The 26,207-nt window shown below is 43.8% G+C and overlaps 4 protein-coding genes across 5 annotated transcripts; all 4 read left to right on the top strand.

Moving 5' to 3' along the window:
* The first annotated feature begins 19,441 nt into the window (after positions 1-19,441).
* LOC9631812 (probable inactive receptor kinase At1g27190) lies at positions 19,442-21,452 on the top strand. The gene has a single exon (XM_002967237.2). The coding sequence runs from the start codon at positions 19,519-19,521 to the stop codon at positions 21,382-21,384; it is 1,866 nt and encodes a 621-aa protein (XP_002967283.1). The 5' UTR covers positions 19,442-19,518; the 3' UTR covers positions 21,385-21,452.
* Positions 21,425-22,442, top strand: LOC112345295 (structure-specific endonuclease subunit SLX1 homolog). The gene is made up of 3 exons (XM_024671714.1): positions 21,425-21,861; positions 21,969-22,075; positions 22,155-22,442. Exons 1-3 carry the CDS (start codon positions 21,425-21,427, stop codon positions 22,403-22,405), a joined length of 795 nt encoding a protein of 264 aa, XP_024527482.1. The 3' UTR covers positions 22,406-22,442.
* A 28-nt stretch (positions 22,443-22,470) lies between these two features.
* LOC112345296 (protein NLP5-like) lies at positions 22,471-23,660 on the top strand. The gene is made up of 5 exons (XM_024671715.1): positions 22,471-22,629; positions 22,687-22,754; positions 22,825-22,925; positions 22,989-23,420; positions 23,473-23,660. Exons 1-4 carry the CDS (start codon positions 22,494-22,496, stop codon positions 23,407-23,409), a joined length of 726 nt encoding a protein of 241 aa, XP_024527483.1. The 5' UTR covers positions 22,471-22,493; the 3' UTR covers positions 23,410-23,420; positions 23,473-23,660.
* An 87-nt stretch (positions 23,661-23,747) lies between these two features.
* On the top strand, positions 23,748-26,165 carry LOC9635005 (glucan endo-1,3-beta-glucosidase 3). 2 transcript variants are annotated; one of them, XM_024671713.1, is made up of 6 exons: positions 23,748-23,931; positions 24,012-24,163; positions 24,238-25,494; positions 25,565-25,592; positions 25,646-25,795; positions 25,878-26,165. In XM_024671713.1, exons 2-5 carry the CDS (start codon positions 24,088-24,090, stop codon positions 25,782-25,784), a joined length of 1,500 nt encoding a protein of 499 aa, XP_024527481.1. In that variant the 5' UTR covers positions 23,748-23,931; positions 24,012-24,087; the 3' UTR covers positions 25,785-25,795; positions 25,878-26,165. The 2 variants fall into 2 exon arrangements, with proteins under 2 accessions (XP_024527481.1, XP_024527480.1); XM_024671712.1 differs by having other exon boundaries at positions 23,749-23,931; positions 25,851-26,165.
* The last annotated feature ends 42 nt before the right edge of the window (positions 26,166-26,207 follow it).

Below are 26,207 nucleotides of genomic sequence, written 5' to 3'. Positions count from 1 at the left end.
ATACGAATGAGGACATAAGTCCTTGAAATGATAGCTAAGGCTTCCTTTTATAAATGCTTGAACAAACCCAAAGAGTTGGGGGTGTACTTAGAGGATAAGTCAATATTTTCATCATAGGGACAGATAGTCGTAAGGGGCAACAGTAGTCCACAAGGAATGAAAAATAATCAAGTGTTGGAGTAACACTTGCAAAGATGGTCCTTATGAGTAGGATATAAAAAAAGTTGTATTTCAGTGAGTTGGCACTTCAAAAGTAAGATATTACAGATTATTAGATTAACAAAGTCCAAAGATGTTGGATGACTCAAGTAGAGTCAAGGAATGGTCCTAAGGGATTGGTAAACGCATTTGGACTGAGGTGTGTTATGCCTCATGAAAGAGGGGGAGAATCATAAGATCCAAGTGTGAGAACAGTGAGTATCTCATTGATGGCAGAATGTGCCATACTAAAGTCGTAGGAAAGGTGTTCCTAGAAGAAAACAACTTTGACACAAAGTTGTGTATAAGCTCGATAGTGTAGTGTTAACGAATAGTTGGCATGAGAAAGAACTATATTAGTCTTGGCAAGGACCTAGACACAAATAAGAAGTGTCATAAAGGTAAACTTGTAGAGCCGATGGTATGGAGACACCGAATGTGCCAAGACATGATGCCTTGAGATCAAGTTGGCAAGTTTATGAGAACCCTTTCCCAAAGGAATCTTAATGAAAATGGGAATGATATAGCCTAAATTAGAAGGCATGCGGTTAGAGTGTGGTGACCCAAATAATGATGGAGGTGTAGAAACACTAGCAATGAGTTGTAGAATTTGATAACTATGAGGTAACTAAGCAAAATGTGTAAAATAATTAATTAAACTAATAGAAGATAACTACCTAAGACTTTTTATTGGGATAAAGAAGTTAGATATACCCTTTATGGGGGGATAAATTGGTTATGTTATGATATAGTAAGTCAATGTCGTAAAGGGAATGCTTATTGTCAAAGAGGCCATCATTGGGACACCCAAGCACTCTAGAACACTAAGAGGTGATATTTGGTGTCATGAGGGCATTAAATAAGGCCCAAAGGACTAAGTCCTTAGCGAATGATGGATAAAAGGTGCTATCCAACATCCAAGGTTGCGAAGACGAGAAAAGTCTATTTATCCGAATTGGACAAAGCCAAAATAAAGGTTTTGGTAGGCTAATGATGGGCATATAAAGGCCTATAAATAGTAATGTTAATCCCGGTGTGTGGGATTACAAGGTGAGCGTACTTGAATTGAAGAACCACTCCCTATTCTATTGGGTAGGTTCATCTCTAAGAATACTTGCTAAGGTATGGTAGAAAGTGCAAAGCTATCCTCCTAATTTGGAGGAGAATAACTGAAGAAAATGTGTGAGGCTACAGATAAGTAATAAGGGGATAGAACTAAACCATAGGAATCGAAAAGCATAACCAAGGGTGGTTATACAAGTTAGGAGTGGAGAATTAAGTGGTTACTGTTACTATCAATCATGATGTCATGAAAAGTCTAAAACATGATATTGTCCATGTTAGACCATGTGGCAATTAAAAAGTTTGCGAAAGAAGAGGCAATAGCAAGCTAAAGGACAGAGTTCCTTCAAGGTTCCTAAAAACAATTCTAGGTAACTTAGTACCTAGAAAGTCAAGTGTAAATGATTCATAAAATTCGCAAAATCAAAGTGGTGCAGAAGAAGCGTGGTTTTGAAACTTGCCATAAGGCAAGGGTATCAAGGTTGGGGAAATAGTTCCCGAGTGTTCAAAGGGATGGTTTTGAATGAAAATCGATGGTCAAGGACCTTCACATTTATGTATGAAACCATATTACATTGATCAAATGACTTGCTAAGCGAGATTGGCAAGTCAGGGAAACAAATCCTTTAGTTGAAGGTGCTAATTTCAAAAAGGGTGGCCTATGGAGCATGGAGGAGTCCATGCATGATCACAAAATTGTCAAGTGAAAGGACTTGGCAGTGCGGAGGAACTAAATTCATAAACTATGATTTGTAGCACGCTTTAAGTATAAGTTGGTGCATTGGCGTGGGGAGTCACGCCAGGTATTCAGGGTGATGCCATCTGTAGATGTATATATGAAGGTTGGGTTTGAGTCCCAACCCTTTAATGTTTGGGTTCAAGTCCCAACTCACTAGGGTGTGGTGATATTCGGTGGTCATGGGCTCTCAGTAAGGAGACTAGCTTGGGCACACTGCCAAGTGGAGGATGCCCCAGAGTTGTAATACACAGTTAGATTGCTTAGTGTGAAAGCTTGGCATATCTAACTTAAACACTTTAGTGCAAATAGCACCAAAGATGTGGTGAATGAGATAGGGACACTCAATCTCAGTTGCTATGAACCCTTGGCCGAAAGGGCCAGCTTGAGTGCACTGCCAAGTGTGGGGGATGCCCCCAGGGTCATGGTTAACAATGTAAAAGTCTAGAAGGCCTAGTACTTATTGGCAAATCTGTTAAGTTGCTAAGGTGAGATCGCTAAATGGTCTTATAGCTAAAACAAGAACAAGGTTAACAAATAAGGTTCTTAGTTCAAAATGTTGATTTGAATTATTAATGATGGTATGGCTTGGTCAAGGTGACCAAGTAAAAAGAACACCTAAAGGAAATGAGCTGTATCAATGCGATGGTATAGTGAGTCTGAAAAAAGTAGTCTTTATAAGAGACCCATGGGAAGGTCACAAAGTTGGGCCGTGAATAGAGCCCACAGCAGAAAATGCTAAAAAGATGTATTAGGGGTAAATACCCTTTGGACTTGGCAAAGCAAACTTTTTGCTATGGAATCGAAAGGATACATCAAGAATGGAGGTAGCAATCCTATATTGCTAGGTGCAACAATCAAAGGATAGCAGCAAAAGACTAGTGGCTAAGAAAAGAGCCATGGAAATCATAGGAAAAAATCCAAATGGCAAAGTTAAGCCAGGAACACTAATGTGTTGGATGCTAACAGATTGTGGGAAAGGCAATGTGTTTCCAAGGATGGATTTTTGATTACTCTGATTCAGCAAAAGTGGAAGTTCCAAGGGAGGGGGTGGTAAGGTAGCCAAATGATAGGGCCATGGACAGCCTTAGCACAAATTATGATAATTGAAACTTGGTGTTAAAGGTGGCACAAAATAAAAAAGAGGATAATGGTGCTCCCAAGTAAAGAACTTCCTAAAAGGGGGAAGTAGAGTTGCACAATATATGCAATGCAAGGTGTTGGAAACACCCAAAAATTGACTTCAAGAAGTCAAAATTAAAAGTTCCAAAGTGCAAAGGTTATATCAATGAAAATTGAGACTATTCAAGAATGAGTAGTGGGATTAAGATAGAAGTGTTTCTAACAAGTTTAGCGAGAATTAAATCAATAAAAGGAGAGAACCACCACAAGTGGTCGAATAAGTCTTTAAATTGGAGAGATTATGCTTCTTAGAGGATGGACAATGCATGGTGAGCCTTCAATGTCAAACCATTGACAAATATTGATTAGGTGCCAAGGATGGAAAGGGTAATACATGCTAGTGTTACTTTATAAAATGGTTTATCATTCAATGAGGACATCAAACTTCATCTATGGGTGGTGGAGTTGTGAGACACCAATCCCAAAGCCTCAAAAGTGGAGCCGAAAGGGTGCCACGTGGTAGTGGCCGAAGCGGGAGGAATATGTTTGGACTAAAAGCTCTGACTTGGACAGTTGAGAGTGGGAGTGGAACTCCCAATGCAGTGCTTGAGAATGAGCATGAAGCAAATAGGAAGTGAATCTCTAGAAAAGGGACCCAAGATGGACCCGAGATGGAGTTCGAGATGGAGTCCGAGATGGACTCGAGATGGACCCGAGATAGAGTCTGAGATGGACCCGAGATGGAGTCCGAGATGGAGTTTGAGATGGAGTCTGAGATGGAGTCCAAGATGGAGTTCAAGATGGACCCAAGATGGAGTTCGAGATGGAGTCCAAGACAAGATCGAAACCGGGACCGAGACCCAGACCCAGACCCAGACCGGGACCGAGACCCAGACCGAGACCAAGACTGAGACTGAGATCAAGCTCGAGTCCGAGCCCGAGTCCGAGTCCGAGTCCGAGCCCGAGTCTGAGTCCGAGTCCAAGTCCAAGTCCGAGGGTGAAAGCCCAAAGCATTCGTCTCCCAGACTTTGGGGGGTTTGGTGAGCTCCAAAAATATAATAGGGGGAGGACTCTAGTGGAGCCAATTTGTCCAGGAAAGGTTAGTGTGACCAAGGGAGGCTATACCCACGTGGTGTGTGATGATAAAACCACTGAGGAGTACAAGGCTAGAGTGAATATGGATAGATAAGTGAGGTAGTTTGGTGAAGTGTTCAAGAGCCAACTCTAGCTCCCCTAGGAGATCGAATGGTTGATGCTCCCAATCCAAGAGTGGGTGGCATTACTTACTTGGGTACTTGGCATGGCCTAATGGAACCTCGCTCTAAGCCCATGGCTAGAGCACTCAAAGGCAGAAGGTGGGGAGAGTACCCATGAGGCTTGTGTAGGGCTACGGTGTTTTGAAATGTCATCCCAAAGCCCTAAATTGCACATTAGTCACATACTTTAGCATAGGGAACATTGAAATAACCACAAGTTTGTTAAGATCAATTTGCAAACCCTCATGAGATATATGGTGCTCAAGATAAATTGTGTCCTTGAACCTAAACATGCACTTCAACTACTTCAGCTTTAAACCAACTTCTCATAACTAATTCAACATTTTACGAACATCACAAATGTGTTCCTCTTATATCTCCTCCAAATGGATCAAGACATCATTGATGAAGTCAATAGTGATTTCCGGCATATCACAAAGAACTTCGTCCATCATCCATTGCAAAGTTGTTAAAACATTGTTAAAACTAAACAATATCACCAAGAATTTGTACAACTAAACAATGTACGAAAAGCAATTTTAGGAATATTTTCTTTAGCCATCAACACTTGCTAGTACCTAGAAGCAAGATCTAGCTTGTGTGAGACACCAATCCCAAAGCCTCAAAAGTGGAGCCGAAAGGGTGCCATGTGGTAGTGGTTGAAGCAGAAGCCAAACGGGAGGAACACATTTGGACTAAAAGCTCTGACTTGGACAATTGAGAGTGGGAGTGCAACTCCCAACGAAGTGTTTGAGAATGAGCATGAAGCAAGCAAGAAGTGAGTCTCTAGAAAAGGGACTCGAGATGGACCCAAGATGGATTTCAAGATGGAGTCCGAGATGGACCCAAAATGGAGTTCAAGATGGACCCGAGAGCCAAATGAGAGGAACATGTTTGGATTAAAAGCTTTGACTTGGATAGTAGAGAGTGGGAGTGGAACTCCCAATGAAGTGCTTGAGAATGAGCACGAAGCAAATAGGAAGTGAATCTTTAGAAAAGGGACCCAAAATGGACCCAAGATGGAGTTCGAGATGGACTCGAGATGGACTCGAGATAGAGTCCGAGATGGACCTGAGATGGAGTCCAAGATGAAATCCGAGATAGAGTCCGTGATGGACCCAAGATGGAGTCCGAGATGGAGTTCGAGATGGACCCAAGATGGAGTCCGAGATGGAGCCAAAATGGAGTCTAAGATGGACCCGAGATGGAGTCCGAGATGGAGTCCAGGACGGGACCAAGACTGGGACTGAGACCGAGATCAAGGCTGAAACTGAGATTGAGATTGAGACTGAGTTCGAGTCCGAGGGTGAAAGCCCAAAGCGTTCACCTCCCAAACCCTAGGGGGTTTGGTGAGCTACAAAAGTATAGTAGGGGGATGACTCTAGTGGAGCAAGTTTGGCCAGGAAAGGCTAGTGTGGCCAAGAGAGGCTATACCCACATGGTGGGTGATGATAAAACCACTGAGGAGCCCAAGACTAGAGTGAATACGGACAGACAAGTGAGGTAGCTTAGTGAAGTGTTCAAGAGCCAGCTTTAACTTCCCTAGGAGATCGAATGGTCAATACTCCCAATCCAAGTGTGGGTAGAATAACTTGGATACCTAGTATGGCTTAGTGGAACCTCACTCTAAGCCCATGGCTAAAGCACCCAAAAGCGGAAGGTGGGGAGAGTACCCATGAGGCTTGCGTAGGGCTACGGTGTTTTGAAATGTTGTCCCAAAGCCCCAAAGTATGGAAAAGAAGAGGAGCAATCCTCTAATGTAGTGACTAAGGATACGATCACATGGTGAGGAAGTCCTAGAAGATAGTGGGACTTAGTGGTCAGGCTTTTGAGCCTTGACCTAGTGTGGCAGTGTTGGCAAGTATGGCTATGGATGAAGAGAGATTTAATAGGAACGAAAGAAAGGACATTAGAGAAGGGTGTTCTCTATGCCTCTAGGCATCCTAAGGGTGCTAGGGAGTGGTCAAAGGATGACCACTTGTGGATGGATGGCCCAGTTTTTGAGAAACGGGACTGTGATGTAGGTGGTGTTGGATCACCAATGTGACAAAAGTGAATGAGCATAGCCTTAATGTAATCGATGGTACCTTTGGGTGTCGGTCAGGGGATCGGACATGTGGAGCACTTGGACCAGGTGCAACATATGAGTGGCATAGATGCCATTCTCAGGGCTACTAAGCCCCAAGTCCGAAATAAAACTTATAAAGGTTGTGAGTGAGATTCCTCCAAATGGTTGGAGGTGTGGTTAAGGGACTAAAGTAAAATGGAAAATTTAGTTGCTTACAGTTTGGTGAACCAATGACTTCTCCTAGACAATTCTAGAGATCAATAGTGTGAGGAAGAGGGTATACATTTGGGATTATTACTTTATTTAATAAATGATAGTCTATATGAAAATGAATACACCCATTAAGCTTCATCACAAGATGAGGTTCACATGCCCAAAGACCCTACAACTTTTGAATAACACCCTTTTCCAACATCTCTTTGATGTTTGCACGTAAAATCTTGATCTCTTTTGATGACTGACAATGACCAAGAACCTTGATTGGATGAGCATCCCCAATTGGAATAGGATGACATGTTGTAATCTTAACCCTAGATGATATTTCAAATTCAAAGAGATTGGCACATTCTTTCATGAGCTAGTCAACTGCTGCAACATAAAGACCATCGGAGGGATCAGAAGAAGGAATAGAGGAACAAAATGGAAACATAAGAGGAAATAATAAAAAAACAAAAGTGATAGAAGCAAAAGTAAAAGTAGAGAAACAAAAAGGAATAAAAGTGAGAGGAATGGATTTAATATAAGAAAGTCTTAAACAAAGAGGAGAAGCCTCAAAATTATATTTGGCATGATTGTGCTGCAATTAATCTATACTAAGGATAAGGTTGAAAGTTTGACTTGACACCATCCGCAATGATTACAATTCAAGCTTGAGATCATCCACACTCACAACTAGATCTGCCTTATCCTGTGCATATACATATGTATGGCTGTTGCCATAAAGAATGAAAATTGGCTCTGCCACATGATCAAATCTAGATAATAACATATGGCAATAGACCAAGAAATAAAAGATAAACTCAAACCTGTATCAACCAATATAGAGAGAATAATATGAGACATCAAATTTGGAAAATAAACATTAGATGAATTGGTGTCTAGTGAACCCCCTTGATGATACTCATGAAAGAAAGAGGGGTTATTGACTTATTTGCATAAGAACCCTTTGCTACTTGCAAGACTCTTCGTTTCTTAGAAGTATCTCAGTGCTTAAACCTTCCATTGTAACAACACTAATAGGACATTCTAATGTCAAGGTGTCCACCTAGGAAATGGAGGTTGCCAATCCAAACAATGCTAACAACACCGATAAGTGTGACCAACTTCATCACACGTTCAGCATCAGACATCAAGGCCACAACCATATCCTCACCCTTGTTTTTGAATTCGAATAGTAGCAACATCAACCTCCATTGAAACAGGACCATCTTCCACAGAAAGTGGAGCTGAAGGACATGTAGCGAGAAGTGGAAGAGGTGATATCTCATAATGTTGTGCTAAACATAAAGCATCATCAAAAGTGGTTGGAGCAAATGCATGCATAAGTTTTACAAGATCTTGATGAAGTGCTGGCCATAACATTCCCAACTTGATACGCTCTAACATATTGTAAGCGACTAAATTTTCCATTCTACTTTAGTCACTTAACCACACCTCTGACCACTTGGAGGAGTCTCATTCACAACCTCTATAAGTCCAATCCAGGACTTGGGACTTGCTAGCCCCGAGAATGGCATCCATGCCACTCAACATTTGCACTTGGTCCGAGTGCTCCACGTGTCCGATCCTGTGACCGACACTCAAAGGTACCACCGACATAGCAGCCCGTTACGCTAAAGCCATGCCCAATCACCTTTGCCACACTGGTAGTCCAATACCACTTGCATCACCGTCTTGGCTCTCCAAGACTAGGCAAACCATCCGTGAGTGGTCATCTCAGATCCACTCCTTAGCATCCTTAGGATGCCCACCGACAAGGGGAATAGCCTTCCCCAATATCCCTCTATCAGTCCCCACTAAGTCCCTTTCTGCCCCTGGCCGTGTTTGCCAACACTGCCACTGGATCGAGACCCACAGGCCCGACCACTAAGTCCCACGGTCCTCTGGGACTTCCTCACCACACGACTGCGTCCTTGGTCACTTCTCCAGAGGACTGCTCCTCTTCCTTTCCACAGTCTGGGCCTTTGGGACAACATTTCGGACTTACGCGAGCCACCTGGGTACTCTCCCCACCTATCGCCTTTAGGTGCTCTAGCCATGGGCTTAGAGCGAGGTTCCATTGAGCCACGCCTGGTATCCAAGTAGGTAGTGCCACCCACACTTGGACTGGGAGCATCGGCCAATCGATCTCCCGGGGGAACTAGAGCCGGCTCTTGAACACTTCACCAAGCTACCCCGCTTGTCGGTCTGTGTTCACTCTAGTCTTGGACTTCCCAGTGGGCAGCTCATCACCCAACACTGGGTCCGGCCTTCCTGGGCCAAACTGGCCTTTCCTGGCCAAACTGGCTCCACTGCAGTCCTCCCCCTACTATACTTTTGGAGCTCACCAAACCCCCCAGGGTCTGGGAGACGAACGCTTTGGGCTTTCACCCTCTCAGGCTCCGGACTCGGACTCGGACTCGGACTCAGACTCGGACTTGGACTCGGATTTGGACTCGGACTCGGGCTCGGCCTCGGGCTCGGCCTCGGTCTCGGTCTCGGTCCCGATCTCGGTCTCGGTCTCGGTCCCGGTCTCGGTCTCGACTTCGGACTCCATCTCGGACTCCATCTCGGACTCCATCTCGGACTCCATCTCGGGTCCATCTCGGGTCCATCTCGGACTCCATCTCGGACTCCATATTGGGTCCATCTCGGACTCCATTTCGGGTCCATCTCGGGTCCACCTCGGACTCCATCTCGGACTCCATCTCGGACTCCATCTCGGGTCCATCTCAGACTCCACTTCGGACTCCAACTCGGGTCCATCTCGGGTCCACCTCGGACTCCACTTCGGACTCCATCTCGGGTCCATCTCGGACTCCACTTCGGACTCCAACTCGGGTCCATCTCGGACTCCACTTCGGACTCCAACTCGGGTCCATCTCGGACTCCACTTCGGACTCCAACTCGAGTCCATCTCGGACACTCCCACGTCTCATGTGTTGGTCCTTTTAGGTCCCTTTTTGGAGCCTCGCCTTTTGCTCGCTTCGTGCTCGTTCCTCGAGCACTTCGTTGGGAGTTCCACTCCCGCTCTTGACTTTTCAAGTCGGAGCTTTTGGTCCAAACGTGTTACGCTCGTTTGGCTCTCGCTTCGGCCACTACCATGTGGCGCCCTTCCGGCTCCACTTTGGGGCCTAGGGATTTTGTGTTTCACACATATTTGGCTCTGCATGAAGCAAGAAGCTTTCGAAATGAATGCCAAATTGCATCATTAACTTAAATGAACCTTGACAAAAATGATGTAATTGTTGGAAGGTATCATCACAATCATCAGCATGTCCAAATTCACTTTTAAAGACATCCGAAAGAATGTTTCAATCCTTACGAGTGGTTGCGCTCAAACCATTATATCACTGCAGTGCTATCCTTGGAGACATATGGGAAACTTATGGAAACACCGGCATGTAAACAACCAAAGGGAACGACTCGAGAGACGATCTATAAGGTTTAAATATAGAGGAAAAGGGCCTATGAACAAGAATGCACCCCCTTTTCCAATTGGTTAAGGGTCTTGGAATATTTGGGGTTAAGTGTCCTTGGGTTTGAATAATATTGGGTTGAGTGACCTCCTGGGAAGTCCAAACTCAGGAGCTTACATTTGGTATTAGAGAGGTCTCGGGTCCGACTTTGTTGGTTGGCTAGGGGAATCACACCACATGTTAATTGACATCTAGCTGGTCCAATTTGCTCCCGCTGGGCTCGACCCAAGGGGTAGGGTGTCAAGAGAGCGGGGCTTTCGGGAGAGCTGTGGCTCTCAGCTTCCGTTCACGAGGGTGTGAACTTGCAGAAAAGCGTGGTGGATTGTAAACAACCAAAGGGAACGACTCCCGAGAAGTCCAAACTCAAGAGCTTACACGGCATCAATCGAATCAATAATAGTACACATTATCCCCAGGATTCCCATAGAAGAACTTTGGCCAAACGCAAAGATTGGCAGCAAGAGCAAGAGGAGTTATACCACATGCCATGAATGTCAACATTAATTAAGTTTGCTTCTTCAAATACAACTACATAGCATTGAGCAATTACACCAATTGTTACTTTAGAGTCAAAGGAGGAGGAGGTTGTTGCCATAAAAAGAACAAAAAGAAAAAAAGTTAAAAGAGCAAAAATTGAAAAAAGCTATAAGAAAAAGGAGATCTAGACAATGCAAAAGCTAGATATAAAGAAAAATCCCAAATCCAAGCACTCCTAAGAGATAACCAAAATTATCCTCACCTCCACTAATGTGAATGCATAGAATATAAAAATGGAATATAAAAATGTGTATATCAATTTGCCCAAAAACCTTAGCTTATATACAGGAGTGAGTGGTCCAAATTGAAACCAATCTAACAGCTATTAAAATCCCCTTATACTAATATTAATATATGGCATTATAGCCATACTCTTTCTCTCTCTCTCTACTCTAAAATCTTAGATAATTTATAGTCCTTCTAGTTATTATTGTAATTATTGAGATAATCTAAAAGCTTAAAGCATAACTTCTCTACCTATATTGTCATTCCTAAGAGACATTCTCCTCACTTATTGTGATTAGGAGGTATATATTTATATGAGTTTCTTTATCATACTAAGTTATGTATAATATTGAATATTGTGTTCTATATAAGTTTTCTAAACTAAAAAACCTTTAAAATAAAAACAATTTATGCATGTGAGTTTTACTATTTATATACTTAGTTTTATATATAGTATTTTTACTTCCTTCTAATATAATACTATTGATCTTGTTTTTTGCTATGGTAATTGATTATAAAAATGCCAATTAGAGTGTTGTTATTAAACCTTTTTTCCTTGTATAATGGCCTTAATTTTGTAGTTCATAAAAAATCATTGTTATAATAAAGATTAATATCACATTATAGTGCATATGGTTTTCATCCTTTATCCTATGATGATTTATCATAGAATAACTATGAAGTGGATTTTAAACCCTGTATATGCCATGTATCACATGCCACATGCCACATGTCACATGTCTAAAGATAACAAAGCAGAACTCAAATTTTAGGGCCTTGGGCCACTAAATGAAGGAACAGAACTAAACTCTTAAATATAAAACTTAGGAGTGAAGAAAGCAAAATATGAAATGACTCTCAAATGTATAGTTTAAAGAGCAAAGGGATAAGAACACAGAGTGATATAAGAACAGTTCTAAAGCATCCACCATCTCAATGTTAGGACTAACACGTAAAATGGAGCAAAATAGAGTTTGGCACTAAAACCTTAAACATTTAGTATAGCAGTGGTCTAATGCAAGGATATGGGTACTTTATAATTTAGTATATAGGCTTAAACCTAAGCCGGACACAAAATAAGAACAGGCATATAAGCAAGAACTAGATTATGCCTCAGGTTGGTTGGCCATGCTTGACTTACCCATTATATTTACCATATATTTGGAACCCCTACAACCCTTTAGTATTAAGAGTTGGGACAAATTTGAAACTTATTAAATATGGAATGGTGTTAAATTGTGAATTTGAATATGATACTAATACCATTGTGTTCAATACAATCTCTAAATTTCATAGACACCAATGATTGCTAGATGTAAAATATTAACTTCATTATCAGAATTAATGAACCAAAATGCCTTCTCTAACAACTTCTAGCAAATGAAATAATAAGTATAAAAACTCAAAGAACCAAAAGCTCAAAGAAGCTTATATTAACTTGTTTTATAGTTGCCACTCAAAGCATTTGAACACCAATATTATTGTTTAACTAAAAATGTATAAATGCAAATAATACAAAACTACAACTAAAATTATCAACACTATCTGCATTGAAACTAAGGAAACTCAATATTAATCATATGGAAAGACATGTCATTTCACTTCAATTTCATTATCGATAATGTCAACAATAGAATATCACTTTAATACCATCAACACTAGGATAAAACTAAAAGAAAGTAAGAGTAAATCACCACTCAAAGCTTTATAACAACCAAGTTAACTAAGTCAAAGATACCTTATTCAATATCTAAAACAATCTTTCAAAAATACTCAACTATAGATAACATATCATCAATGAGTGAATCACTATATTCAAGACTTAATAAAATCCAACACCACGAACTAAATGCAACCAAATAATATTGACAGAAGTAGAATTCACATACCAACATAAAAAAGTAAAAATTTAACAATACTATCATTTGCAATACCACGAATAAAGTAAGCCCATCACTACTAAATCATTATTAAGTGAAGTAAGTGTCAGTAGTCCTCAACAAAGTTTACAAATAATCATTAATTGCAAAACAACCAATAATCATTTGTCAACTTGCCTTCACAAGACCCAAACACTAAATTGACATTACCAAATTATATACATATCTAACAAGAAGGTAACACTCTAGGTACAAGACATAAAAATATAGACAAGTACGAATAAAAGGACCACTCAAATTCAATCCAACCACAATAAACTTACCAATGTATTTAATTGATAGCTTTGAACATATCCAAAGAGGCTAGATAGCGTGATCAACACTCAGTTAAAATTAAAGTGAAAACCATGAAATGGAATCATATTGGCACAACCTTTAATGGATAAAGTTATAATATATTAAGTACTAACACCTCAACTGTAAATAACTAAGTTAGATATTACCATCACATTTAAGATACAAGGCTACTAAGACCAAGTCAAGATTAATGAGAGCTCATTACTCTCATAGAGTCTAATAAGATGCAATGTACAACTTGTCACTTAGCATAATGTTATAAAAGAAAGGCAAAAGAGTCACCTTTTTAGAAAAGTGCAATAGCCATTTTTCTACACTAACTTTAGATTTTATTTAACTTAATTGCTTTATCCCCAAAAGATTAACATTCTTTTTAGGCTGTATTATTATTAAGGTTTAAACCAACCAAATTAAACTTCAACCCTTTCACTATTTTGTATTGGGTTACAAAAATAGAATGATTTTCAGGCAAAATAATCAATAGATCAGCTATTAGAAAAGTTTAAGAAAATTTATAGAAAATTTTCCATCCTAGAAAAGAATAACTTTCAATATAAAAGTACAAACTTTCAAGACTTAATCAACTTCCACCTACAACTTCATTTAGGTTCACCTCAATAAAAATTCTCATAATTTAACAATATGCTTAAGCATGCCTATATTTTCGATATTCAACATTGATATCTGTAAAATGCAAATAAATAGCCAAGACTCAATCATGAAGACTATATCTTTGGATATCCATATTGCATTAACACTCTTTTATAATCACCTTCAAGATCTAATGTGAAACTAAAACACTAACAAGAAAAAATGATATGAAAAATCAAACTCTGAGGAAAAACTCCTCATCACTCAAAACAATAATGTCACTTCCACTAACACAAGTGTTAGTAATATCAATGCATTAACTTCATACCTTCTCCATCCAATAATTTACTCCAAGTGTTAACAAATTTACTAACAAGTTATAGCAAATAAATGTTATAACTTTTTCCAACACTTCAATAGGCAACTTCTCAAAAACCAATGTACCAATTCAAACTTAGCATAAATGACCACTATTAAGAACTAAGTCAAAACTACTTCAATGTTACTACTTTGCAAGTAAACTAACTTTACTATCAACCACTTTGGGTTAATTATTGTTTAACCAAGCAACTTCGTAAACACATTATTCATGATCACAAGGATATGATATAAAAATTACAATGACTTGATCATTTATTGAACAATACCATAAGTAATACCTATATCACTAGTACAAAAGTTTACGTGAATATCAAGTGCTAACTCAATTTGACAAAATGCAATATAAATGCCACACCTCACCGATAAAGATTTACAACACCTAACACCACCAACTTTGTTCACAATATAGACAAGTTTATATTACTCTCATTTTGACCAAACTCAAAATTAATCCCCAAACTACTCAAGGAGTAATAACAAGGTTCCTTAGAAATAATTAAGCATTGTAACCCAAGTTTTCCAATAGCAAGCTTAAGAAAATGGTTTAGTGCTTCACCACTATCTATCTCATGACTCACCACTTGTAAAACCATTATAACCAATATGTATTAAGATAGGGACTCTTAGTTGCATGATATGAATATGAGCAATAAAATCACATTTTGTTGCCAAACCATCTCTCGAAGAATAAAAAATGATTTATGTATTTGATCTTTTGTCCCTAACGACTCATTTTATTTGAACTCAACTTGACCAAACCTCAAACTTACATTTGCACTACCTTTAGTTTAATCCAAGAAAATTTTATAACGAGTATGGTAATGACTACTTGAACTAATAGACTAATCCATATAGTATTGATTGATCCATTTATAATTATGTCTAGGAAGGATCCACTAATGCTTTGCTAAATAGATATGACATAACTTATTTGCCATTTATAGCAAACCCAAGGGAGGTTTACTTTTACCTATGGTACAAGGAACAACTCATGGTAACCAACAATAGGCTAACATTAATTTTACCAACTCAAAATGTATCCTTGAGTTGTTAATGTGCCTCACTCATAAGCTTAAGTGCAAACTTGTGCAAATGGTACACCTCAATCCTTCTTAATCCTTCTTATAAGCCCAAGTGCAAGCTCATACAATATGGTACAAAAAGGTAACTAAAATCTATACCCAAGGAATAAATGCGAAGTCATAGCACCCAAATGTGTACTCAATCGGATCATTGTTTTCATCTCTATATATACAACGAGACTAGTTGCCTAATCTCATTGGATAGTACTTGCTAAAACTCATCATTTAATACTAAATGTAGTGCATATGGTTTTCACCCTTTATCCTATGGTGATTTACCATAAGATAACTAAACCCTCCACATGCCACATGCCACATACCACATGTCCAAAGATAGCAAAGTAGAATCCAAATTTTAGGGCCTTGGGCCACTAAATGAGGAAATGAAGCCAAACTCTCAAGCATAAAGCTTAAAAGTGAAGGAAGTAGAGCATGAAATAACTCTTAAGTATACAACCTAAGGAACAAAGGGATAAGAGCACGGAGTGGCATAGAAACAATTCTAAAGCATCTAGCATCCCATTATTGAAACTAACACACAAAATGGAACCAAACAAAGTTTGGCATTATTTCAGCATACTGGTGACATAACATAAAGATATTAGTACTCCACCAACTAACATAATATGAAATTTGGACTTAAACCCAAGTTAGACATAAAATAAGAACAAATACATAAGTGAGAGCTAGAGTATACCTCAAGTTGGTCAGCTATGCCCGATTTACCCACTATCCTTACTATACATTTAGAACCCCCTACACTAAAATTGATAAAGGGTCTAACAATATAACTTTCTATTGTTGTGGTAGTAAGAAAAGAATATCTAAAAAGACTTGTTAATAAATAACTTTCAATACCCATAGTCATATATGCAACACATATATTGACAATGTTTTTCCAATGTTGATTATGCTAAATTGAAAACCAACTTTCCATATTTTGTGGCAATATAAACCATTTTTGGGAGTGATATCCATCTTTTCACTCTCTCGAGCTTATATAGTGAATATAACATTTGTTCTAGAAAACAAGAACATCTAATTCAATTAAAGCTTATTTGATTAGACTCTATTCTTTCTTCATAAATCCCTAAACCTTTACATATGCATAATTTTTGAAAGATCAATCTATTAAATGTCATGCCAAAGTTCATAAACTTGCAATCCAACTTATCGTAATACTTGATATGATCCTTTCCATTGAGCAAAGAACCTTTTAGACAAACCACATATCTTAAAATTAGGAAAATGAATTAATACTAGATTATCCACTTTATACTCCTCAGATGGATGATGATGGAAATTGTAATGTCATTGTTATCCCACTTATATGTAACCCAAGTGTTCAATAAAATTCATTTGAACTAGAATGTTTATCAAATACTAATATTAAAACTAACATTATCAGCTCATGGAAATCATGAAGGTAAACTCAACTTTATTAGTAATACCAAATCATGACTATATAAAAATTTATATGGTGAAATACCAAGAAAACTCTGTACCTTTATAACATATATATACTGAAAAGATGGCAAATAACCATCTCAATCCAAATATTAAAAGTTAACATACTTTATTATCATCCCTTTAAAGGTCCAAATCAATTCCACCAAACCAGCTATTTTTGGATAATAAACACTTATGAAAGTGTGGTATATCCCTAATTAAAATGTCAAAACATTAAATATCTTAGCCATAAAAGTGGAATTATTATCTGAGAAAATCCACTCTAAACAAAAATGTTAGAACACTATTCAATTGAAGATTGAAGTATCTAACAACAATCTCAAATGCATTAGTAAGAGCATTAACTTTTAATCAATGAATCAAGTAGTTAAGATAATAATAATATAGTTGACCATAGAAAAAGCCCTATTAAATCAAATGCTATTAACTCAAACAGATAAGAAATTACAATTAATTTCAATTATCCTTTTGTAGCATAAAAGAGCCCATTTCCCACAGTTATCACCTTAGAAAAATGCTCTTTACTTTGCCTCTTCTTTTACCTTGCCCCTAGTACTCTTGCTGCTTATAGAGACTTCTAAAAAAATCTATCTATTGGGCGAGCTCCACACCAAAATTTTTTAAAATAGTTCTGAAGCACAAGAATCTTGACAAGTTTCCCAGCAGCCTTGGCCTTAGAAATTCCCTCTTCAGCTGGTACAAGAAACATTTGTAGAGGCTTGCTCTTGTATACTGTAGCTCTTGCCTTCACAATTGCTGATAAACTATTGCAGAAAATCTGATGCATTGCTATCAGGGTCTTGATTTAGAACCCGTGTGGCTATAATAGAGTTGCCTAATAAACCTATATAAGCTGATTAGGCTTATAGGGTGTGATTGCACGCCCTATCAATGGGATTGCCAAGCTGAAATATTTACCCACACCAAGCCATGGCTTCCTCCTATGTCTCTATGTGATCCTTGTCTTTTTTCTCCATCAAAATACATACACAGAGCATTTATTTTATCCTCCCCTTTGTAAGCCACAAATTTTTCCTTTCCAATTTGCCAGCTTACCTTGTCTATCCGTCCAACCATGCCTTGGGTTTTGCTAAGTTCCCTCGCCAAGGTTCCCACCTATGGTACCAACTCCTACTTGGTCTTACTTGGTTTCAACTACTCACTTCACGAACAACGGAGCGTTAACCATCCATCCACGGATTCCCAAATCTCTCCCAATCCCCCTCCCCGGGTTAGATTGGACTTAAGGTTCGGCTACACTCCCCGCAGGTACAAGCAGCCAAGCACACCAAGCCTCCAGGTTCCTAACACCCCTTGGTACCACAAGACTTTGATCATGGAACCCTCTAAATCCCAAGTCTTGGGTGCAACACTTGCTTCGGGACGCCGGGGTGAAACACCGTGGCCTAACGGTCCGGTATGGGTACCTCTACCCCCCCACTTCCATCCCGAAGGAAGGCCCAAGCCCCTAGGAAGGGCGAGGACCAATGAGCCGCATGGTACTCAAGTGGGGCACCACTCCACATGAGCCGGGAGCACCGTAGTCGGTTTCCCTTTCGGGAGTGGGAGCTGCTCTTGAGCACTTCCTTGGATGGCCCCTTCAGCACCAACCAAGTCCATGTTCACTCCCACCCAAGGCCCTTCGGTCCCAGTCCCAACCTCAAGTCAATTTGGAAGCCCCACTTAAGAGTTCCTTCAAAACTGGTTCCTAGACCTCACTATCCCTACTATACTTTTGGAACCCCTTGCAACCCCCCCCCCCCCCCCAGGAGACACACGCTTTGGGCTTTCACCCCTTGACCCGGTCCTAGACTTTATTTCGAACTCGGTCTCAGAGTCGGTCTTGGACTCGATCTTCGACTCGGTCCCATTCGATGAACTCTTTGTCATTTTGGTCATGCTTTCGGGGATCCTTTAGCCTACAACACCTTGGCGAGTTGGTTCTTTACACCCCTCTACTTTGTTGTTTTGTGCTGCACATTCAAAAACTTGAGATAAATGTTAAAATCTTCACCATTGTAGGTTAGGTATTTCACATGGAAGATCTTTTGATCAAGCTACCCAAGTGTGCAACTTCAATTAGATGCATAGCAAATGGACATGAGTGCTTCCCTAATCTTGTCACCATCCCATCCCTAGCCACCCAGTATTCCACCATCCCCAAAAAGCATAATTCCTCACTTGCTAGGTCCAAAGAGCCTACAGCTGAACCAGCTCTCGAGGATCCTAAGAACAACAGATCCTACTTAGGAACAGAGGACCTCTCCTTGCCATTGGAAGTTGCCATGTGATCATGGTGTAGAGCCTATGTATCTACAAAGACAACAGGGTGTCAATAAGTTTCCCGTCATGAAGAAATCAAGTGTCAAAAATACATCCCAACCATGTATACAATGTTTGACTTCATAAAGAAGCATGCAAATTGCCACAACTCAACATGAAATTCAGCAGATTGGGACACTACATCTGCTAGTAGAAGTTACCAGAATTTGACTGGAACTTGTGACACTCCACGTCACATTACCATGTATAGAAGTCACCACCTCATGAAGTGTGACACTCCATGTCACTCAAGAAACCACTACAGCTAGCAAATTCAATCAGTGCCTTTCATCTCTACCAAACTTCAGGTGTATGCCCAAGCAAGGCTTATGGAAACATTTCAACAAGAAATGACTTACAGCGTCTCAGATGAGCTCCAAAACCACCACTTCTTGCTCTCCATGTTAAACTAAAGAATATTCGCAAAGCCTAAAACCTAACGCTTAAAGGTGTGGTAAACTTTAACCCCTTGGAAGGCAAGGGCTAGGGCTTCTTCATTCCAGGTAAGAAAGAGCAATGTAGGGTTGCGCTAGCTAGGGAAGATCAAGGTCACCATGGATCTCTTACCGCCGCTGCTAAGATTGTGGCCGCCGCCGCTCCTACTGCCACTGCTCCTCGTTCTTGTGGGTTTCATCCACTGCCAGACCGACTTGGAGTGCCTCAGCGAGTTCCGCCTCTCGGTCATCGATCAATCGGGCTACCTGAGCTCCTGGTCCGCCAACAGCAGCTCCAGCAGCTCCATTTGCAACGCTGTGGGCGTCCAGTGCCTCCACCCATCCGAGGCCAAGATTTATTCCCTATCCCTCCGCGCCGCCGGCCTCTCGGGCTCCTTCCCCCGGGGTCTCGACAAATGCTCCAGTCTCACGGGCTTGGATCTCTCGGGCAACTCCTTCTCGGGCGCCATCCCCGCGGATCTCTGCAAATCGCTGCCCTTCCTCGTCCGCCTCGACCTCTCGGGCAACGACTTCTCCGGATCGATCCCCGGCGAGCTCTCCCAGTGCCAGTACCTTAACGCCCTGGATTTGCAGCAGAACCACCTCACTGGCAGCATCCCCGGGCAGCTCGGTGTTCTTCCGCGCCTCGCGGAGCTCCACCTCGAGGGCAACCAGCTCAGCGGCGAGATCCCGCCCATCCTCGCCAGTCGCCCCGCGCCGAATTTCCAGTTCCAGGACAATGCCGGGCTGTGCGGTCCGCCGCTCTCCAAGAGCTGCGGCGGCGGGTCGAAGGCCAGCGCCGGGATCATTGCCGGGACTGTGGTTGGCGGCGCGGTGATCCTTCTCGCAATCACCGCCGTGGCGTTCTACTTGAGCCGCCGGCCCAAGACGATGCGCGACGACACCACCTGGGCCAAGAAGATCAAGGCGCCGCGCAGCATCACCGTGTCCATGTTCGAGCAGTTCCTTGTCAAGATCAAGCTCTCGGATCTCATGGCCGCCACCGAGAGCTTCTCGCGGGACAACGTCATCGACGCCGGAAGCGCCGCCACCGGGGTGGCGTACCGCGCGACGCTCCGGGACGGGTCCGTACTGGCGGTGAAGCGCCTGGCGCCCGCGCCGCGCGGTAGTAGCAGCGACGCCGCACAGTTTCGGGCCGAGGTGGAGGCGTTGGGCCTGGTCCGTCATGCCAACCTGGTACCGCTACTCGGGTACTGCGTCACGGGCGGCGAGCGGCTCCTCCTGTACAAGCACATGACCAACGGCACGCTGTGGAGCTGGCTGCATGACGCCCACGGCACGCTGGACCGGCTCGACTGGCCCGCGCGGCTCAAGGTGGCGCTGGGCGCGTCGCGCGGCATGGCTTACCTCCACCACGGCTGCAACCCGCGGATCCTCCACCGGAGCCTCAGCACGCACACGATCCTCCTGGACGACGACTTCGACGCGAGGATCACGGACTTTGGGCTAGCCCGGATCGTGGCGCCCGCGGGCGGCCACCTCAATGCGGACGTCCTTACCGCCGGCGGCACGGTGGGTGACCCGGGCCACGACGCGCCCGAGTACCGCCGGGTGCCCATCACTACCGCCAAGGGCGACGTGTACAGCTTTGGTGTCGTGCTGCTCCAGCTGCTAACGAGCCAGAAGCCGCTGGACGTGACGGTGGGCGATTTCAAGGGGAGCTTGGTGGAATGGGTCGGGGCGCTCTACGCGAGTGGGCGGAGCGGCGACGCCATCGACAAATCGCTCAGCGGTGGCGCTGCGGACGATGGGGAGCTGCTCCAGGCGCTCAAGATCGCGTGTGGGTGCGTGCTCTACGCGCCCAACGATCGCCCATCCATGCTCGAGGTGTTCGAGCAGCTGAGGAAGATCGGGGAGAGGTATGATTTCACTGACGAGGGCGATGAGATCCCGATTGCCGCGGCTGCTAGCGATGAGACAGCGGCGACGCAGCAGCGATCCAACGGGAATGGGGCGAGCTTGTGAAGGAGATCGATCGTTTGTGACAGTATATTGCTAATAGCTAATGCTTGAAAATGCAAGTGCTTGGATTAGGGTTCTTCGCGATGTTTGTGGAGCTGCTGCTTCCGACGCGGCTAGCGGCGGGATGATTCTTGCTGCGAGCAATGGTGGCAGGATCTTCCGGCGGGTGAATTTGGGGCAGGGATGCTCCGGTCCGTGCTGTTCTTCGTCTCGATTCTCCATCTCCAAATTGGTGTCGCCCTCTCGCGGTGATGAGGGCAAGCAAGCACAGCAGCAGCAGCAGCAGCATTCGCTGAGTAGGAAGATTAGCAACGACGATCTGTCGCGCTACGGGCTGGATCAGTCGGATTTCGACGTGATGAGGAAGGTCCCGGATCAAATTCTCTACGAGGAGGACTCGGACGATTGGGCTGCCTATCTCCTCCTCTCCGCCGATTGCAAGAGGACCTACGTGGGGATTACTCGCAATGTCCATCGCAGGTATCTCAAAAGCTCTCTTTGAGCTTGTTTTTCTCTTGGATAAGTTGGCCATTTGTCGCTCGAGTTCATGGATTGATCGCGCTAAAGTTTTGACGATTTTGTTCCAGGTTGAGACAACACAATGGAGAGCTCGTTGGTGGATCCAAGTCGGGGCGCGTGGGGCGGCCGTGGAGGCTGATTTGCACGGTTCGCAGCTTCGACACTCGCAGCGAAGGCAAGGACATAGAAAAAAAAAGAAAACTTCTTTTGATCGACTCAAGCTGATAGGAATCGTTCGTATCTCTGTTTTCCAGCTTCGCAATTCGAGTACTTGTGGAAATCGCTGACGAGAACAGTCACTGGCTTCAAATCCGAGCCACCAACAAGCAGTGATAGCAGCGACGATCAAGGCCCCGATCGAAGCGGCGACGCGAGGAGCATCGCAGCGTTCCACCACGTTGTGCGTCGCCGCCAGGCAGCGCTCGAGCAAGTTCTCGATCGAAGCGACGAGTGGAAGAGCTCCTTGACTGTAGAGTGGCACGAAGAAGAGACAGAGACAAAGTAAAGATCGGTCGCGAGTTCGATTCTCGACCCTTACTTTACCATTTCTTCCCCCTTAGAACCCTAATTCTTTCCCTCTCCGCGAGGAGCGAATGCCAACGGACTACATCAGCAATCGCTACATGTCCAAGCTCGGCGTTCCACCGCAGGCCTGGGAGGAATCCCTCGATTTCGATGAGGTCGCCAAGTATTTTTCCATGACCGTCGCGGAGGCCGCCAATATCCTTGGTACGTGAAGATTTTCGTAGCTGGAGCAGCTTAGAACGATCGATCCGCTTGTGACAGGTGTTTGCCAGGCGACTCTGAAGCGAATTTGCCGAGAGAACGGGCTCTCCAGATGGCCGCATCGAAAGGTACGTAGAAATTTTTCCTTTCTCTCTTTTAGATAAATTTTTTCTATGCTGATCAACGGATGTTCTATAGTTTATGGGTGGAAAAAGCGTGGAAGAGATCAAACAAGATGCTTTGAGAGCCAAGCAATTCCAGGCTCAAGAACAAATGTATAACCCACAACCCAGCAACTAGTAAGTTCTTTTTCTCTTCTTTTATTGAAGAAAAAAAAACGTAAACTTCTTTTTTTTTTGCAGTGGTCAAGTTCCTTCTCAGGCTTACGTGATGCAAACTACACACGCGAATTTACGACTGAGCACAACTGCGACGTATAGAACGAAGATGCCAATTCCATCCTTTCTGGACGACTTTCGGAACGGTTATCCTCTCAAGAACTTGGATGCTGTCTGTGATCGCTGGTGGGGAGGTTCTCCAGATGTGAATGATACCAGCAGCGATCAAGCTCAAGCTCGCAGCGCAGATTTTGCCGAGTCCGTGGTGGACGCGACGCAGCTGGTAAGTCTTCGCAGAAAACGAGCGGAATCACTGGAGACAGCGCTTGCGTCACCAATCTCCAGGGGCTACGATGGATCCAAAGTCGAGAGCAGCCAAGAGGAAGTTCTCAAGTTTGTGTTTGGAGAGGAGATGCCACAGCAGTGGACTTACGCATTCGATTGAAACTACTCGAGGTAACTTTGCTTTGTTTCGTGGGATCAGAGGCAAAAGAGAAATTTTTCACAGGAACATTGCTATTTGCTGGAAGATCAGATCGAGGATCATTCATCATTTTAATCGGAGAATCAAAGTACCCACCATGGTTCTGTGCCAAAGATACAAAGCACATTCTTTTTTCCGTGGTACCGTACCACTCTCTTTGTATGAGTAGACGATTTCATGCTTTTACCTGTCTTTTTAATTGTGTTTTCCAACCGTTGGATTTTATCCGAGATGGGGACCGGTTCGATTCCGGTGCCACAGTAAAAGTTTTGAGCTCTTGTGGGGCTTTGTTTATACGCGCGGCGAAGCGATGGAGAAGCGCGCCCTTGTGATGGATCCCTTGTCTCTCACACCGACACGACGCAGCTTGGGCGCTAGATAATCATCCCTTCCGTGCATTTCATCGATCATTCGCTGCTTCTACCTAGCTTAGCTTGGCTCGCGAGCGACACTGGATGAAATCTTGGAGCTCGGCGCCGTGAGGTAATCGCGCGCTCGCATCTCCTTCTCTGTCGAGATCATCCAGGATTTTGCTCTTCTGACACATTGGTCCCGCATTCCAGCGAGGCAACGCAAGCGCTACGGATTCTCGGCTCTCTCATTGCCTCCGGCCATCGATCTCCCCGTAATATCGCTCCTATGGTGGCTCCAGGCCATGGCAGCGCCTTCTTGGCGGCGGCCTTGGCTCTATTGGCGGCGGCGGCATCGTCCTCGGGTAAGACAATCTCTAGATTCCTCTCTTCCTTTCCATTCGATCGATTGATCGATCGATGGAATGCCATGCCACAGGCGCATTCGTCGGTGTGAACTACGGCTCCCAGGGCGACAATCTCCCCAGGCCCCAGCAGGCAGTGGATTTCATGCGAAACAATGGCATCACCCAGGTCCGGATCTTCGACGCCGACCCGGACATCCTCACAGCGCTGGCCGGCACAGGCATCCAGGTGATCATCGGGCTCACAAACGCGGAGATCCTCAGCGTGGGTCACTCGAGCGCCGAGGCGGCGTCCTGGGTGAACAAGAACGTGATGCAGTTCCTCCCCAACACCAACATCACCGGGATCGCAGTGGGCAGCGAGGTCCTCACCGACGGCACCGCCAGCCTCTACGCCTCCATCCTCGTCGCCACCATGAAGTACATCCACGCCGCGCTGGTGGCCGCCAACATCGACAGCCAGATCAAAGTCTCGACGCCACACTCCACCGCCCTCATCCAGGATCCATTCCCTCCCTCCCGGGCCTTCTTCGATCAGACGTATGCCAAGACGGTGGTGCTGCCACTGCTGGATTTCCTCTCCCAGACAGGTTCTTATTTCATGCTCAATATTTATCCTCTGGCTATATACCAGCAGAATCGACAGGTGATGTCCATCGACTATGCCTTGCTCCGCCCCAACGCTGGCATCCAGGACACCATCACCAAGCTCACTTACACCAACGTCTTCGACCAGATGCTCGACGCTGCGTTTAGCGCCATGGGGGCGCTAAACCACACAGATGTGGGCATCGTCGTGAGCGAGACCGGGTGGCCTTCCAGGGGTGATGTCACAGAGGTCGGGGTAGGAGTTGACAATGCGGAAACTTACAACAACAACCTCGTCCGGCACATCCTCAACAACACTGGGACTCCCAGGAGGCCCGGCATTGCGGTGAATGCTTACATCTACGAGATCTTCAACGAGGACCGGAGGCAGGGGGCCACTTCCGAGAAGAACTATGGGATCTACTATCCGGACCAGACACCGGTGTATAGTCTGGACGTTACCGGGAGGGACTCGGGTGGAGCCGGATCAAACACGTCAGTTAGAACATGGTGTGTCGCCAAGCAGGGCGTAAGCGACAACAGCCTCCAGGCGGCACTGGACTATGCGTGCGGCCAAGGCAGTGCGGATTGCTCCAGCATCCAGCCAGGCCAGGCGTGTTTCTTCCCGGATTCGGTCTTTTCTCATGCATCCTTCGCTTTCAACAGTTATTATCTTAAGAACAAAATGGCAGCTGGGACCTGTGATTTTGCCGGAGTTGCGACTGTCACCACAAACGATCCAAGTATGTCCAAATCTTCTTTTGCTTTCTTTTTTGCTCTTACAAACTTGGTTCTAATTTGTCGCTCTTTCAGGTAGTGGACAATGCTCATTTCCCTCAAGGTAATATTGCACGTCGTTGTTTAGCCGTGCTCATGACCGTTTGGTTCTTGCAGCTTACCACCCACGGTAAATGCTACCGTTGGAAACCTGACGAGTAGTACCAGTAGCTCGGAGCCGCTACTGGCGAGCTTGGCTCTATGTTCAGTCGCGACGATCTTCCCGCTTTTGATCAACTCCAGACTGCTCTTCTGAGGATCCAGCAGGTACTACCCCGGCTTTTTCTTTGTTTTTAACTCTTCATTCTCTTTTCTCATCCAGTTGCGCGTCTCAATCATGTGTGTCAAGGCAAGCAAAGCGCTGGCAGAGCGAAAAGGAAAAGCTATTCACGAGCACTTTCCACGTTTTGGGATGTTGTGGAACGGAACGAAGTTGTAGACAATGGTTGGACTGGATTGGACTTCTCGGTCGGCTCTTTGGGACGTGCGAATAAAAAAGAACTTCACAAGAGGGAGAGCTTCTCAAGAGAGATGCAGAGGTAAGCTAGCAGCAAAAGGTGAGATCTAGGCAGAAGATTTACTTACTGGACATCAAATTGACTCACCCGTATCTATCTATCATATAATTTCGTGCCAAGTGGCTGGGATTCCTGTCTGAGTGTATCAGTAGCTAAAGTTA

Source organism: Selaginella moellendorffii, unplaced genomic scaffold, assembly GCF_000143415.4.
Source record: "Selaginella moellendorffii unplaced genomic scaffold, v1.0 SELMOscaffold_8, whole genome shotgun sequence".
Taxonomy (NCBI): domain Eukaryota; kingdom Viridiplantae; phylum Streptophyta; class Lycopodiopsida; order Selaginellales; family Selaginellaceae; genus Selaginella; species Selaginella moellendorffii.
This window is presented reverse-complemented; position numbering and strand designations above follow the sequence as displayed.

What these genes read in the sequence shown, in the direction of transcription:
- LOC9631812 (XM_002967237.2), top strand. Translation starts at nt 19,519, where the DNA reads ATGGATCTCTTACCGCCGCTGCTAAGATTGTGGCCGCCGCCGCTCCTA.
- LOC112345296 (XM_024671715.1), top strand. Translation starts at nt 22,494, where the DNA reads ATGCCAACGGACTACATCAGCAATCGCTACATGTCCAAGCTCGGCGTT. An exon ending in GGAGGCCGCCAATATCCTTG is followed by an intron (nt 22,630 to 22,686) that starts GTACGTGAAGAT and finishes CGCTTGTGACAG; the next exon opens with GTGTTTGCCAGGCGACTCTG. An exon ending in CCAGATGGCCGCATCGAAAG is followed by an intron (nt 22,755 to 22,824) that starts GTACGTAGAAAT and finishes GATGTTCTATAG; the next exon opens with TTTATGGGTGGAAAAAGCGT.
- LOC9635005 (XM_024671713.1), top strand. Translation starts at nt 24,088, where the DNA reads ATGGTGGCTCCAGGCCATGGCAGCGCCTTCTTGGCGGCGGCCTTGGCT. An exon ending in GGCGGCGGCATCGTCCTCGG is followed by an intron (nt 24,164 to 24,237) that starts GTAAGACAATCT and finishes GCCATGCCACAG; the next exon opens with GCGCATTCGTCGGTGTGAAC. An exon ending in CAATGCTCATTTCCCTCAAG is followed by an intron (nt 25,593 to 25,645) that starts GTAATATTGCAC and finishes TGGTTCTTGCAG; the next exon opens with CTTACCACCCACGGTAAATG.
- LOC112345295 (XM_024671714.1), top strand. Translation starts at nt 21,425, where the DNA reads ATGCTTGAAAATGCAAGTGCTTGGATTAGGGTTCTTCGCGATGTTTGT. An exon ending in ACTCGCAATGTCCATCGCAG is followed by an intron (nt 21,862 to 21,968) that starts GTATCTCAAAAG and finishes ATTTTGTTCCAG; the next exon opens with GTTGAGACAACACAATGGAG. An exon ending in CTTCGACACTCGCAGCGAAG is followed by an intron (nt 22,076 to 22,154) that starts GCAAGGACATAG and finishes TCTGTTTTCCAG; the next exon opens with CTTCGCAATTCGAGTACTTG.